Raw genomic sequence first — 13,873 nt, 5'->3', positions numbered from 1 at the left:
ATGTATCAAAAAAAAATACTCCAAACAGAACTTTATCCTTCACAACGTGTTGGCTGGATCTAGTAAGTACCTTATCCCCTTTTGTACGATGAGACAGGCCCAAAGCTCTAAATCTTGATTCACACACACTGAATCCTTACTCCAGCTTCTCAGCTTTTATTTTTTCCACAAAGGGGTATGAGGGGCACTATGTGGTAGACTGGCACAATTCTCTCACCTATAAACCCCCAAACAACTCATTGACCATCTCCTGCTAATGGAGGGCCCTAAAGGGTTCCCATTGTACCCAAAGGACTCTGTCCTATGCAAAGTTGCTCTGTGAATGAGTTTCTGCCACCTCACCAGTTCTAAACCCCCCAAGAGCACCCAGTCAGTATTTTAGTATGTATTTCCTCAAAATTTTTAATAACCCAGAACCTGGTGCTTCCCCGAATCCTTGAGGGCAACCAACTTTTGAGTATTGATGCATCAGAATTTATAGAGTAGTTTTAATCATACACAACTAAAAAAATCAGTATAGTATTGGAAAAACATACGGGCGATCTAAAAGGAATTATAAGCATAATCTTTTTCATGCAAAAACATCTACTTTGTATGCATGATAAATCAACAACAACAAAAAAGATTTGCCATCCTGTTCTAAAAATCTTGATCCTTGGCATCTGGATTTTTCACTTGAGACAGGTAACTGTTATTCCTTTTATGCCCACAAACCAGTCAGCTGACAACTGGTAATCACCTGGACTTTACTTCTGAATTGTGGATCCATGAAGTTGCTTACCTGGGGGGAAATGAACTGGGGAGGCACTTGTGCCCGGAGATTAGGAGAAGAGTTCAGTGGCTGCACGGGGGTGTGCACGCCTCTCGATTGTGCTGTGCTATTTCCAAACAAACCATGATTGCCACCCTGTGAACAGAACAGTGACAGTGAGGCTTTCTATTAACATGAGGAAATGCATATAAGAAACAGTTCAGGTTTCCTATCCCTCAGAAGAAGCATCCTGTGTTCCATGGAATCACAGAACGTTGTAACTGAAAAAAGTTCCTAACCTTGAAGTAAGTATTCAAATTCAATCATGGGCATATCATCACCACCCTGTAGTCTGATACAAACCAAAAGGGTTAAACTTAGTCAAATGTTAGAAAAAGCACTAATTTGTTGTTATTGAAAGGTAAAAGCAGTGTAACATTTATACAACTACTTTTTTAAGATTGGGTTTACAGAATTTATTCTCAAACTATATAATCTGAGACCCATTTTGAAAGGCACTCAAGTAAAAAATGCAGGACTGTGAATAATACCAGCTGTAAAACAATACCATGATATACCTTCTCTAAATTGGCTAATTTGATCACAAAATCAGTGCCACTCAACTGTGAGCCTGGCTCCCTGAGGACCCTACTCCCAATCTGAACACCCTTCCCTGTCTTAGGTCTCCTTGGTCCCCTCTTTGCTCAAGGAGGAAATGTAAATCAATCCTAGAGTGAGATAAAGAGGAAGAAAGGGGAAAAGTGAAAAATCATTCCAGGGACACACAAAGCATTACTCACCTGTAACTTCTCATTAAAATGTATGACTATCAGTCTAGTCAAAAATTACAGCCATTCATTAGATGGACTATTATGTGGCTATTGAAATAATGGGACAGAAGTATATTTAGTTTCCTGATCTCTGAAAGCTAACAGTTAAAGAAAAACAAGAAGGGCTGTAAAATAAAATATTTTAACTCTGTAAAAAACAAAAACAGAAAAACAAGCTTAGGTCCCTGATTTCTGGAGGATCAGCTTGCTGAGGCACTTCTAAGACTGTTCCAATCAGAGAGCTATAGAAAGCGGGGCTATATACGATGGCCTTTGAAATCATATTCAATAAGACTTGACGCTGTTATTGCCCCTGCCTGATATAGTTTTCTACACCATCTTCACTCGGCCTCTGCAAGTGCCAGCTCAGAGGTCATCCTCATCAAGGATATCTTCCCCCAGACCTTTTTCCTCATTTTACATTCAAGTTCATTGAGCCCTACCTCTACGTTACTCGAAACCTGTTTGACAGGCTCCACCATCAAATCATATTATAGTTATCTTCTACCCTGTCTTTCCACCATCAGCTTCAAATTTCCCTCTTTGTATTCCCAGAAACTCAATCAAGTCCTGGTCTGTAGGATGAGCACATCATTTGCAAACATCCACGACCCACCAATTTCACACACTTGAAAACGAACATCCCACCAAACACCATCGGAGAAGACGGCTGCACCACTGCTTATACCGAGTCTGTGGGCTCTGAGCTGAGGTCACCACCACCATTCTTATCCCTGGAATTGTGGGGATTTAGGTAATTTTACAGAAGAATTTTATAATGGCATCATTAAGTTCTAGAGCACTAAAGATATTTTGATGGCTTAATGATTCAAAACAGATTAAGGGAGTGCTTCAGGGAAATTAACGAACTTAAAAGCATTGAAAATAAAAATGACTGTGAACATAAAGTAGAAATGGCAATTAAAACCTATGTATATCTCATAAAACAAACTCGAAGATTCACCATGAATTTTTAATCTCCCAAAGGACTGTTTAAACATGAAAAGACCTTTAGTTCTAGAAACTTCAATATCTGCACCTCTCCTGTCTTACTAATCAAATTTGTCACTCTGAGGTGAAATGGCTCAGCTCTAACTTTTCTGAGACCCCTAGTAGTCAGGAGATTAGCTCCTATAATACTAACTATTCCCAGGAAAATAGTAAACACTTATTTTGCTAAGACTATTCTGCTACGATGGTTCTTACACTTTACTATCAAATAATGACCTAGTTAATAGATGTCAATTATTCATGGAGGATAGGGTCCTTGGGTGGTGGGGTTCCTGACAGCTAAACCCCAGACCCATGTTTTGTTAAGGCTCCCAACCTGCTTTGTAGGGGTCATTTTAAATCTCAACCTCTGCTTTTTTTAGTTTTTGTAAAATCAATCCCTACTTTCCTATTCCTAGTAGAAAGAGCCCATTCTACTCCCACCAAAAGTTTTAGGTTTTCATGATCAAGTGTCTCGTAAGCCACACCAAGCACTCTGATGGATAATAACGAAGGTAAGTCAACATAAGTTTATACAAAAAAATACCTTCTCTCTCTTTTTAAAAATAAAACCCTTTTTAGATCTTTTTTATTCATTATTTACTGTTAAATCTTCCTTTTTAGGGGGAGGGGCGTCACACGGCTTGTGTGATCTCAGTTCCCTAACCAGGGATTGAACTCGGGCCGCGATCGTGAAAGCCCGGAATTCTAACCACTAGGCCACCAGGAAACTCCCACCTTCTCTCTCTCTTTTTTAAACGAATTTATTTCCAGTACCTCTCGAAAAGAAACAAAGTCTGGCAACACGAGGCCCATGTTTCTGCACAAAGTGACGCACTGGGACCATTTTTTAATACGGAACCTTGTTGGCATCCTAAGTTGGTCATCTTCTTGGCTCAGAAGTAGCTATTTTGCACAGTAATGTATTGAATGGTAATCATACAAATTCAATTTTTTAAAAACTATATTTCAAGATTAGGAAAACTGGCATCAAAAGCTTTATATATTTATAAAACTTCACTGCTGTGAGACTTTTATGATGACCTGAACCTAATAATTATTGGTGATATTTGCCCCAACTACAGTGTTTAACTTAGAAAGGTATATAAATTAAAAACAAGGTTATTAAGCTGATTGAAATCTTCTGTGATTTGAACAAAACTCTTAAATTTCAAATTATGCAGTGTATTAACTCATGAAAACAGTGTGAAAAAACCATAACCTTATTTGGATAGAACATGTATATGTCAACTTGGTTTACAATGGACTTTGTAGCAATCCACAGATAAAAAACTGAAGAGGAACGACCTTTTTTTTAAGAGTCCAGTGCACAGCGAGTTTGGTCACTTAAAGTTTATGTACTAAAAGTATCTGATAATCAGGTTGTCCTGGGAATGTATTTATAATCACCATTCACCAAGACTGTGAAGACTATGTTATATTTTCTATACCTCAACCCAAAGAGTCCTCCTCCGCACCAAACTGATATAACTGTTCCTCTCTGTTTAGATAAGCAATACAGAGCCATGTCCTCTGTGGAAATGTTAAAAAAAAAAGAGTGAAATATATAGGAAGAAAACAAAAAATTACCTGTAACTCCCAACCCAGAGTTAACCAATTTGAACACATGTACATAATATGATCCATTTTTAAAAATGTGCTCAGGCAACAATCAGAGTATGAAAGATCTACATGTAATTTGAGGACTATGGAGTAAGAAGTGTTTTAAACCAGCTTTTCATCTATATGTGAAAGTCATCATGGGAAAACAGAATGGCTACAACTGATAATTAAATGTTTTTCAGTGATATCCAGAGGTGACGGCCAGAAGGGCAAGTAAGTAGTCATGGAAATAAGGCTAAGAAAATACTGCTGGAGCCACTGTCACAAAAGAATTGTCCCCAGATTTCTGGTTTTCTCCACAAAAACTACAACAGAGCTACTGCAAGGTGACAGACAGAGGCCAGCTGCATCCGCTCAAGCCTGCAAAAGCAAGGCGGCATTACTACACCAGCCCTGACAGGCCTGTTTCTACTGCACAGCCCTTCCTTGGAGGACTGGCAGATCCAACCCTAGGAAAGGTGTGACTCTAGCCTGAATCAAACACTGGGCAGCATGTGGTCTTCTTAAAGCTTCATTATGTGAGACATAAATTACCTTTGCCTGAGCAATTTTATACCTGAAGACACTGGATTTCTAAGTTGCCATAACCCTCAAATATTTAATCTTATTAGTTTTGGTGCTATTTTTTAATTACCAATTACATTAGATTGAAAAGACATCAAAGGTAGTACTTGCCATTCAATCTAATGTTCAAAATGGCAAATATGCTGCTAAATTAGATAGAAGGTGCCTGTACAGCCTATTTAACATTTTCCTAAGCCAGCCACTCATTAACTTATGAAGCGTGAACTTATGACCAAAAATGGGAAGACAAAAGAAACAGATTTAAAATAAAATCCGTGTTGAGAAACATGAAGAGAGATGGGTTCTATGGGCTGAAAGAGCTAAATAAAAAGCCTAGACTTAATATCATTCTGTGCATTCAGTAATCAACAAATTTCCCAAGACAGACAAATGATGCAATAAACTGCAGACCAGGGCCAAGGCGAGGCCACAGCCAAGCAGTTATAAATTTGAGAGGCCTCCTTACTTGTCTAGCAGCGAAGTTTTGGGGGTTGAGCCCTGTGCCGATTGCTCCAAGGCTGACGTTGGGTAGTGTGGAACCAGAGGGAGACAGCTTGTAGCTGGGAGAAGGGGAGAAAGGAGAGCAGGGAGCCTCATCCCCAAGGCACCCATCTTGATTGGAGAAAGGCAAAGTCAGCTGAAAAGTAGTAGCAGTTAGCCAATCGCAATGAGTGTTGGTTAGTGAAGCAACAGAATGCAAGAAGGGAAAAGAGAGACACCAGGAACAAAGTTAGAGGGTATTAGCAGTAATCGAGGACAGAAGTTGGATCTGATCATCACCATCATACTTTGCCCAACAGACACTGTCTGTCACCCTCTCTGCTATAGATTCGTATCCTCTTAAGTTAGTAACACATTCTGTCCATTGCACTATGATAAAAATTGCCAGACACTTTAGTTTCAGGGATCTAATGTTGATGACTCTTAACTATGTGGCTGCTGAAACAGAAGCCAAAGTCATCTTCTTGTGAATATGTTTGCTGTCTGGACCAGCATCAATGGTGTCAAAAATGTGCCAAATCTACAAATTTTGGTTTTAACTGCCTTCTGAAGACCAGGAATATTGCAAGTTGGTATTCTGAAACAAGTAACGACCTCCTCCATTAGAAATGTTAAAAATCCCAACAGATAGGTATAAATGACTTGTTTAAAGCAGGTAGTTGAGAATTTGAACAGGATACCATCATAACTAAAAACAGATCATTAAGGAAATGGAGAAAGAAGACAACAGAGATTTTTTTTAGAAATAGCAAAGGAGAAAGTTTTGGGTCATCTTGACAAAGCTAAAAGGCAAGGCCTTAGGAGACATAGGGTATCTGCACAAAATTCAAAAATTTAATTGGTAATTGCACAGTAGCAGAAAAAAGAATTCAGGATAACTTTGTCTCTAGAATTTCTTCCAGATGTTTTCAGTGTGCATTTCCCTCACTACAGTCAGACCATACCTCCCTCCAAACTTCATAAATTCCCCAAAACTTAGACCTTGTTCACAATACTCACATTCTAAAGCCAGATGGTTCTAGATGCTGCCTAATCACCTGTCAACATCAACTATTTTCATGTCACCGTTCAAATACAGATGATGCTTGTGTTTTGTTTTTTTTTTTCACTCGGTTCAGTAATTCTATGCTTCCTTCTGGAATTAACTATCAAAAGACAAATGGAACTAAAGTGGTTCTCATGAATTATTATCTTAAACCATGGATTCAACTCACCTTCTCAAAATAAGGCCCACTATCTGTGGTTCCCATGTCTTTGGAATTAGGTGGACGGAACCCAGATCGATCCTTCCTCATGATATCATTAAAATCCCCGAGATTCATTGCTCGCTTGTCCACATCAAATTTTTTATCTGGAAGGCTCCCTGAAAAGTAACACAGAAAGAATGAAAATGTTAACCATCAATGTCTCCCTCATGACCAAGAGTGACCTGTCCCACTACCCTCTATGGGATGCAGGTAGAGACCAGAAGAGTTCTCACTGTTCAGGCTGCTGATGGTCCTCCCTGAAACATACATAGATGCTTTAAAAACAAAACAAAACAATCTCTCTAAAACCCGCAACATATATCAGCTGAAGCTGGTTTTCTATGGAAGACTAAAAGAGTCTTAGGGCTAACCTAGTTAAAATCTAACTAAAATACTCAAACTAGTTATTGACGTTTGATGAATATATCTTGCTTTTATATTCAAATGTCCTCAGTGAGAGGATATGCATTTTGTTGCTTTTTTAGCATCTGCTAGACAAATAGTTCCAGTTGTAAAATATAATCATTAGGACTACAAACAGCAAAGAGGCATGGTTGTTGCCCTAAAATTTAGAACTCGTGAGTTGAACATGGGAGATGGTTACTGGTAGAATGTCATCTCCCAGATGCAATGACTATTCCACTTTCTTCCACATGTCTATGAATTTGCTGTTGTACAGTGACACAAAACTCATTTTTAAATTATTCTCCTATTTAAGAGTATCACAGATCACAGGCTGTTTATCTTCCAGGACTGTTTTCTTTTCTTCCAGACTTGATTCTTTCTTAAGTTCCTCCAGGTGAGCAACAGCATCACTGCAAAGAGCCCCCAGATGAAGGGCTGATGCTGCACCTGCTTTACCTGCAAAGGGCAGTTGGTCCCTAATATGGTACACAGCCTGTTGGTACACAGGCTGTCCACAGTGAACCAGTGGCTTTCAAGTCTCAACTGTTTACCCCTGGCACACACCACTCATTTACACTTCTTGGTTCTTGTCGTCATTAGTTTTCAATCCCTACCTAGTGTCGAGCACGGTACCTTCCACAGAGCAAGTGTGGAATATGAGTCTAGGAACCGCACCCATCCCAACTCAAAGCGAGCAGGGATCCCAACAAAGGATCACAAGTGACAACATATTCCACTCATTCAGTGGGGGATACACACCTACAGACAAATCCATTTTGCTACTTGGGTTATCTTCAGTTTGACTCTGAAAAAAAAAAAAGAACAGTGAAGGAAGATTAAAGTCTGCAATTAAACACTTAGAGAAGAAACAGCGTTATTCATGCACGAATCACACCTTACTCTTCCTTTACATCTAGGACTATACCAGGTCCTTGGCAATGAACCTTCAACTGGAATGAAGACAGTAACATTTTTCACACAAGTAACTCTGACTGCTGCTGGTGCCTCTATTCCTCAATTCAGTTTTCACATCAGATTAGCTTCAGTAAATCTATGGACAGAGTGATAGCTAAACAGCTGCTTGGAGAAATACACCCCTGTCCTCAAGCTCCAGCCGTCTCAGGATCAAATTTCATGAGTGGCAGCCAAATGATGACAACTTCTTCTCGTGACTTGTCAAGTCATCAAATCTTGCAATGTGCAGCCAAGTCATCTATCTGTCTTTTGGCAACCAGGGACAGGGTATCCCCATATTGCTCCCCAAAGACCAAAAATTAGAAATTCTACAAAAATTGTTTATATAATTAATCACAAATAGTTTCCCTAGTCATTCTGCCACGGCTAGTTTTTTTGTTTTTTTTTTAATTATAATATTAAAGCTGGTACAGTAGTCAGCAAAAGTTATATACATTTTAAGTCCTTGGCTCTTTCTTCCCCAACCTTCTAAGGGAAGGATACAAAGGCTACACGTTTAAAAGCTGTAACCTTTAAATACTGAAGTATTTCATCAAGAAAAAAGCAACAGAGAACAAACATTGCCTCCTCCAAATCAGGAACGCTGCATAACCAGTTTCTAAATCTGTAATTTTGTAGTATATATGGCAGTGGTCTTAAAATTTGTACTAAATGTAAAAGTTGGGATATAGTACGCCTATGAAAAAAGAAAACTTACCAGTAATCCCATATTTGAAAACTGTTTGGCAAGAGGATTCATCCACGAATCACTGTTTCCTCCTTTGAGTGAGCACTACAGAAATGAAATATGTAACCTCAGAATCAATTGATTTCAACTTCCTGAGTTGCATAAGTACTGACTAAAAATGTAAAACCAAGAGTTTACCTTTTTAACCATAACTATTTCTCTTTAACTATAGTTATTTTGATAGATCTGTTAGTCTAAAAAGGTAACAGGCCTTAGTTACATCAATGTTTTCATTCTTGTTCTATTTGTTGCACTGAGTTAGAAGTAACTAGAAAAAAAAATGGTCAGCTAGGGCTTTCACCCTATAAATGGTCAACATCAGATTTTCTAAAATATAATGCTTGCACGCCAGTACTTTCCCTCTCAGTTCCTCCTTGTAACCCAAGCCGGTTTCTATTAGGAGTCAAGAAAAAGTTTGATGCCAGTGCATGTTATTTGGAAAGGAGCCTATTCAAACTGGTCATTACTCTCTGTGTGGATACCAGGAGAAGTTCATCCACGCAGCACTTTCATCTGCTTGTTTCAGAGTGTAAAGGACACGGGGCTCTGTGGAAAGAAGTTAGCAGAAGACACCATCATCAAGTTTACTGCAAAGGAAGGCAGGTGTGGGTTTTTATTTGTTTCTTCAGGAGACAAACTAATTTCTCTGCTGAACAAGGAACCAATCATCAGCTCCACTTTTATTTCTACGGAGAAGGTAAGTGGGACTATGATGGGAACCTGGTGGCGGCTGGAGATGATGGGGCTTTATGCACGTGTACATTCTCCAGGTAAAAATTCTCTGTGTTCTGATGCTACTGCTCATGTCAATTTTATTTTTGAAAGTGTTAAGGTATGTCTACAGGTTTAAAGGTCAAAAAAGCCCTCCCTGGACGGAGGAGTGGTAGTCACTGTTTAATGGGTACAAAGTTTCAGTTGGCAAGATGAGAAGGGCTTTGTGGACAGATGTCAGTGATGACAGCACCACCATGTGAATGCACTTAATGCTGCTGAACTGTACACTTATAGTTGGTTACGACAGTCAATTTTACGTCAGCTGTACTGGAATATACGCACGCGCATGTGCACCCACATACACACACAGTAAGAAAGGTAAGAATCATCAGTCATGGAACAGAAACAGTTAATTCCCAGTTAAACTCATTGAATCTTGGTGGTTCCCTGGGTGGGCGAGTACCCTTCACTTGGTTGCTTCCTCAGCAGTCTTCCTAGAATCTGGTTTCATTATTAATTTGTAAATAATAAAAAGAAAGCCACAGTAGACTAGACAATGCAAATGTACTAAAAATGTTAGAAAGGTCACTGAATAATTTCTTTTGTGACTGAAGTAAGAAAATAAAAGTCTTTTATGGGGGAAAACTGTAAATGACTGCTTAAACAAAACGTTTCTAACAGAAACAACCTGTATTCTCAGGCTATAAAAAAAAAAGTAATTGTATTCAGAACAAAATCCCATAGGCGAAGGGGACAAAGGGGCAGCCCCTTGGCCAACTGAAGATCTTCTAAAATGGCATCCGGTACCTGAAAACCAAGAATTTTAGTTATGAAGTGTTTCTTAGAGCAGCAAGGCTCCCGTGCTGAAATAACATACATGGCTGCCCGACTTTTTTTTTCCCCTTAATATATTTGTAGAATGAGAGGCTGGAATGAAAAAAGAGGGCTTCTACTGAAAGTCATTCAGGTTCTACACTGAAAACCAAAGTCCTCATTAAACTATGAAAATCAAAAGAGGAAACTAAGTTGCTCTACAATCCAGAAAATAAAGTGTAGGACACAACTGGTACAGGATGGAGATAAATCATCTAGCTGCTAATGCAGGGTTATGCACGGGCACCTCATTTTGTTGAGAAAGGATTCTGGGCCTTGGAATTTCCCAAATCAGACAAAAATGAGTCATGTTGATTGTTGCTGGAGAAACTGTATTACTGTGGTTTCCCTTCTATATATTCAGGGGGACCTACTCTAAGGACTGATCAGGCTTTAGAACAGAAAAGCATAAAACATTTATAAAGGGTGTCCTGAAAGTTCCCAAAGAATTAGAATATGGAAATTGAAGTGAGAAGGAAAATCTCGTTTCTTTGAAAATTTCATTTTACCCACAGCGAGAATTTTGTAGTTAGAGACTTCAAGGTAAGGAAGATGACGGGTAAAGAGGAAGCAGTTATGTGTTCTAAAGAAAGTATTTTCCCCATCACTGAGGATTGCAAGGACTTCAGCTACGTGGCTTCTTCCACTAAAACGTTCTCAGTTCTGCCTTCTAAGAATGAATAAGCAAGTTCAGACATTTCTAACGCGGCCTACCTTCATTTGTTTCTTTCCTCCTTGTCCCCAGCTTGCTGAGTTGTGGGAGGAAGCGCTTCCCTGAGAGCCGGCAGTGTTCCAGACTCCTCCATCATCCTCCTCTTCCCAGCTGGGATGGCGAGTTCCTGCCACTGGCCCATCATTCTCCCCCCAGCCATCTTGCATAGATTTGGAATCTTTAAGAAAAGAAAGAGCCAACTGTATGCAATGGCTATATATAACAAAACCCACAACAATCATTCCTTGTAAATGCAGCATTTTAGTGTATTTGTAATTGTACCCAGTATCTGTCTGTATGGCGAGGCAAATATTCTCCCAACTTTAGAGAGCAGAATGGAAACCCCAAAAGGGTCAAAGATACACAGTAAGTTCATAAACCACAAATCAAGATTTCCTGGCTTCTAAGTTCAATGATTTTTCCCCTTACACAGCGTTGACAGAAATCCCCCAACTGAAAAGAACCGATCACAACTTACAAGAAATCTCACACTTAAATTAAGGCAAATCTGTTACTCTTAATGAGAATGTTGTACTGCACTTCTTAGTTTTACCCTCCTGAAAGGAAATAAATGATGTACTTTGCAGACTTTACAAATATGAGGCAGGATAAAAAACAACTGTCAACCTTGTTTGGGGTGAATAAAAGAACATGAAAGATGGGTGAAAAAAAGAAAACTGTACCAGGTTTTGAATATCAAAATTACAGTGAAAGAAGAGGAATTCAGAAATAGCCATGAAAATTTGAAAGTTACTAGATTTACACACTTGAAATGTACTGGATACTAAAAAGATCCTAGGCAAAGACAATCTATAAGCAATGGCTTTTAAAGACAGGCAGAGGAGGGACTTTCTTGGTGGTCCAGTGGCTAAACACTTCATGCTCCCAATGGAGAGGGCTTGGGTTTGATCCCTGATTGGAGAATTAAACCCCACATGGCACAACTAAGAGTTCACATTCTGTAACTAAGACCCGGTCCAGCTAAATAAATAATATTTAATAAATAAATAAAATAAAAGATAGGAGGAGGAAATGTAGGAGACAGAACGTGGAAGGGAGAACAAAAATAGGGAAACCAGTGCTCAACTGTTCGAGGAAGCAGGTTGTCGTCAGGCTCCACAGTCAATTTCACCAACATTTCCCCTTAAACAAAGATCTTGAATTTGGAGATTGGGATAAATCCTTAATCTCCTTCTGAAAATTTTGTATGGATACACTTTCTGGTAATGATAGAAGAAAGGAAATACACTATCCCACCTAAAAGCTCCATGAAAAGGTATGAAATTAGTAGCGCAGTCCGTGACTGACTCTGTGATCTCATGGACTGTAACAGGCTGGGCTCCACTCTCCATGGATTCTCCAGGCAAGATTACTAGAGTGGGTAGCCATTTCCTTCTCCAGGGAATCTTCCCGACTCAGGGAGTGAACCTGGGTCTCCCACACTGCAGGCAGATTCTTTACCAGAATCTGGAAAGCCCAGAAGCTCCTGCCACACCTTAAATTTACAAAATGACAAGACATTTATGGAGGGAGTTATTTGATTCAGACAGCTTCACATGAAGAGTCTAGAGCCAGAAAAGTGGCTTTTCCAGGGCTTTCTGCTGCCAGGCTCTGGGACCAGGCCTATGACACCATCTAGGCACCAATCAAGTACACAGAGAGCTAGGTAGTCAATTTCCTCAGACGGTGGCATCATCTCCCAGCAACGCCCAAGTGAACCTTGGGATGAACCTTCTGTGGGGTTCACTAAGCACCCCCCTTTGCAGGGGCTCTGTGAGTGAGCAGCAAGAAGCAGGGCCTGGGGGCTATTCTCCCCCTCCTGGATAACCAGGACCATCTCTCCTGCACAGGAGGTTACCCACTATTACATAAGCACAGGCTTTATACATCCTCTGACAAGCAACAGGAATTAATGACTCAACATAAGTGACATATTGACCCTTTTAAAGAAGAAAGACATCCATGTAACCGTTCTTCGAGAGAAAGGAGCTGCACTTTGAACAAACGATTTATTGTAGAGAGATTAAAAAAATAGAGAGCTCCAATACTGAAGTCATAGAGTCCACAACAGATTTAAGACATCTACAGTCTAGACAAGATCACAGGTTAAATCACCATGAGCATTGATTAGTAGGCTGTGACTGTCTAGCCTCTTCCCTTGACTATTACACGTTCAAATTACCCAGCGAAGGGGGAAAGTAACTACAGCTTTAGCTATAGATATAGATGACCCCGGTGAGTAGAAGCCTTTTTTAAAATCTGGAGAAAAGTGATTTCTGTGATGGAAGAAAGATGATCCCGAAGTTGGGAAAGACACATAAAAATCTTCAAAGTACTGCTAAAGTGCCTCCTTGCACCAAGGGTCTGGTTTATGCCTTTCAACAGCGTTCTGGATCTATTCCAAGTCTACAGAATAGTATTTCCCATGATGATATAACCAATTTTACAATGAAAGTCAAGACAAGATCAAATTCTTTATCAAGCTTTTTCTATGAAGTGAAGATTTGTCATTTTCAAAACGCAGTCAAGTTACACAGGCACAAGAGTGAGTTTCCAGAATACAGAGAGCTAAGATGATACTCTATCCTGTGGTATGGTCAGAATCATAAATATCATAAAATAAACTTGACAATGGAATTTATTCTTGTTCCAATTCTGAGTATTCAGTCTGACCACATTTTTTAATCAAAAGACAATCCCTTAACTCTGCAATATGGTAGAAAAGAGATGTTGGAATACTTCTTAAGAAAACTACAAAAAAGTGAAAACAGGCACTTGAAATTAAATTTTTCAATTGAGGATCATCCAATGGGACGTTCTGCAGCATCCATTTATGAAGTTTTGCAAATTACTGTGAGTACACATTGCCAGCTGGATCGAGTATAGCTTAGATTGTCAGTGATTATGAATAAGTGTGATGTGCTTTGTTTGAAAAATTCAAATGAAGAAATCTTTGTTGGG

At 39.4% G+C, this 13,873-nt stretch overlaps 1 protein-coding gene across 25 annotated transcripts in view; it reads right to left on the bottom strand.

Moving 5' to 3' along the window:
* TNRC6B (trinucleotide repeat containing adaptor 6B) overlaps nucleotides 1–13,873 on the bottom strand; it is a 241,083-nt gene that overhangs the window by 28,619 nt on the left and 198,591 nt on the right. For 22 of the 25 annotated variants that reach the window (XM_081587543.1, XM_081587529.1, XM_081587535.1 and 19 more), the window contains 5 exons: nucleotides 10,915–11,090; nucleotides 8,584–8,658; nucleotides 7,671–7,716; nucleotides 6,474–6,622; nucleotides 782–907 (listed from right to left, as the gene is read on the bottom strand). In XM_081587543.1, the coding sequence (XP_081443669.1) occupies nucleotides 782–907; nucleotides 6,474–6,622; nucleotides 7,671–7,716; nucleotides 8,584–8,658; nucleotides 10,915–11,090 (572 nt within the window). Of the gene's footprint in view, nucleotides 1–781; nucleotides 908–5,224; nucleotides 5,396–6,473; nucleotides 6,623–7,666; nucleotides 7,717–8,583; nucleotides 8,659–10,914; nucleotides 11,091–13,873 lie in introns of all 25 variants that reach the window. The other 3 variants (XM_081587530.1, XM_081587522.1, XM_081587545.1) reach the window with 2 other exon arrangements.

Source organism: Giraffa tippelskirchi, chromosome 4, assembly GCF_054371585.1.
Source record: "Giraffa tippelskirchi isolate mGirTip1 chromosome 4, T2T-mGirTip1v1.2.pri, whole genome shotgun sequence".
NCBI classification, from domain to species: domain Eukaryota; kingdom Metazoa; phylum Chordata; class Mammalia; order Artiodactyla; family Giraffidae; genus Giraffa; species Giraffa tippelskirchi.
Note: the sequence above shows the minus strand (reverse complement) of the source record. Positions and strands in the feature narration are given on the sequence as shown.